This window comes from Frankliniella occidentalis, unplaced genomic scaffold, assembly GCF_000697945.3.
Source record: "Frankliniella occidentalis isolate FOCC.00 unplaced genomic scaffold, Focc_3.1 Scaffold214, whole genome shotgun sequence".
Classification (NCBI taxonomy): Eukaryota; Metazoa; Arthropoda; class Insecta; order Thysanoptera; family Thripidae; genus Frankliniella; species Frankliniella occidentalis.
In genome coordinates, this window is record NW_026267340.1 from 282,837 (window position 1) to 284,702 (window position 1,866).

Genomic DNA, 1,866 nt, shown 5'->3' on the forward strand with positions numbered 1-1,866 from the left:
CCACCAAGTACGCGTACGTCGTCTCCCACCTGGACGAGAAGTACGCAAATGAGGTCGACGACATCATCACGAGCCCACCGGCCGAGAACCCCTACTCGACACTCAAGGCTGCCCTCATCAAGCGCGTGTCCCTGTCCGAGGAGCAACGCGTCGAACAGCTTCTCTCCGGTGAGGACATCGGCGACCGCAAGCCGTCACAGTACCTACGGCACTTGCGCTCCCTTGCCGGCTCCGCCCTCAGCCAGGACCGGCTCATCCGGACTATTTGGCTGCGGGGGCTCCCGGCCAACGCTCAGGCCATCCTGCAGGTGCTGCCAGCCACCTTGCCCCTGGACGACCTCGCCGAAACCGCCGACAAGATCGTCGCCGTGCAGCCCAACCTAGCCCCGGCCGTGCACGCCGTCGCCCCCAAGGCCCCGGAACAGCTTGACAGCCAGCTCACCGAGCTCCGCAGCCTCATCTCCTCCATGCAGTCCGAGCTCCAGGCCCTCCGGTCCAACCAGAGCCGTGACTCCCGCTACCGGGACCGTTCCCGCAGCCCGTCCCCACGCCCACGTGCCAGCCAAAGCAACACCGTCTGCTGGTACCACAGCCGCTTCGGGGCCAACTCGAAGAAGTGCCAGGCGCCCTGCAACTACCAGGGAAACGCCCACGGCAGCCAGTAGTGGCGGCGTCAGGCTGCCGGGACATTTCAAGCCGCGTCATCATCAGGGACCGCACCACCAACATCAAGTACCTCGCCGACTGCGGGAGCGACGTGTGCTGCTGGCCCAAGCGGTTCCTCAAAGACAACCGCCGTCAAGTGCCCTTCGCCCTGAAGGCCGCGAACGACTCCACCATCGCTACCTACGGCACTCTGCACGTCTCCCCCGACCTCGGACTTCAACGCAAATTCAGCTGGAATTTCCTTGTCGCCGACGTCAACATGCCCATCCTCGGCTCCGACTTCTTGGCGTACTACGGGCTCCTCCCTGACTGCCGCAACAAACGACTCATCGACTCCACCACGGGCCGCAGCGTCGCCGGCGAGAACAACAGCGTTCACCAGCTGAGCGTCCGCGTCGCCTCTGTGCCACAATCATCGCCATTCAGCAACATCCTGGCCGAGTTCCCAGAGTTGACCAAGCCCTCGGGAGCTCCCCGCCAGGTGCGCCACTCAACTGAGCACCACATCAGAACGACACCCGGGCCCCCCGTGTCTGCGCGACCACGCCGCCTCGCCCCGGATCGTTTCCACGCCGCCAAGGGCGAGCTGGACACCATGGTGCAGCACGGCAAGGCCCGACGCTCCGAGAGCCCCTGGTCATCACCTCTCCACATGGTGCCCAAGAAGGACGACTCCTGGAGGCCCTGCGGCGACTACCGCGCTCTTAATGCCAGGACCATCCCGGACAGGTACCCTGTCCGCCACATCCACGACTTTTCCCACCGGCTCCGCGGCTGCACAGTTTTCTCGGTCATCGACCTCCTCAAGGCCTACACCCAGATCCCTGTCCACCAACCGGACATTCCTAAGACAGCAATCACCACGCCGTTCGGCCTGTTCGAGTTCCCGTTCATGTCGTTCGGCCTCCGCAACGCCGGCCAGACCTTCCAACGTTTCATTGACGAGGTGGTCTCCGGACTGGACTTCTGTTTTCCGTACATTGACGACATCCTGGTGTACTCCCGCTCCAAGGAGGAACACGAGCAGCACCTGCGCACCCTGTTCAAGCGCCTCGCCGACTACGACATCCTGGTCAACGCCAGCAAGACCGTGCTCGGAGCAGACCATGTGACTTTCCTAGGATACCGAGTCTCCGCCGCCGGCACGGAGCCACTCCCCGAGCGCATCCAAGCCCTCCGGGAGTACCCTCCCCCGCCGAC

At 64.2% G+C, this 1,866-nt stretch overlaps 2 protein-coding genes across 2 annotated transcripts in view; both read left to right on the top strand.

Moving 5' to 3' along the window:
* The window catches only part of LOC113215607 (uncharacterized), a 21,672-nt gene that overhangs the window by 18,165 nt on the left and 1,641 nt on the right, over nucleotides 1-1,866 (top strand). The window lies entirely within an intron of this gene.
* The window catches only part of LOC127750578 (uncharacterized protein K02A2.6-like), a 4,541-nt gene that overhangs the window by 1,258 nt on the left and 1,417 nt on the right, over nucleotides 1-1,866 (top strand). Inside the window, exons 2-3 of the mRNA XM_052272615.1 lie at nucleotides 9-485; nucleotides 539-1,774. Of these exons, the coding sequence (XP_052128575.1) occupies nucleotides 9-485; nucleotides 539-1,774 (1,713 nt within the window). The remainder of the gene's footprint in view (nucleotides 1-8; nucleotides 486-538; nucleotides 1,775-1,866) is intronic.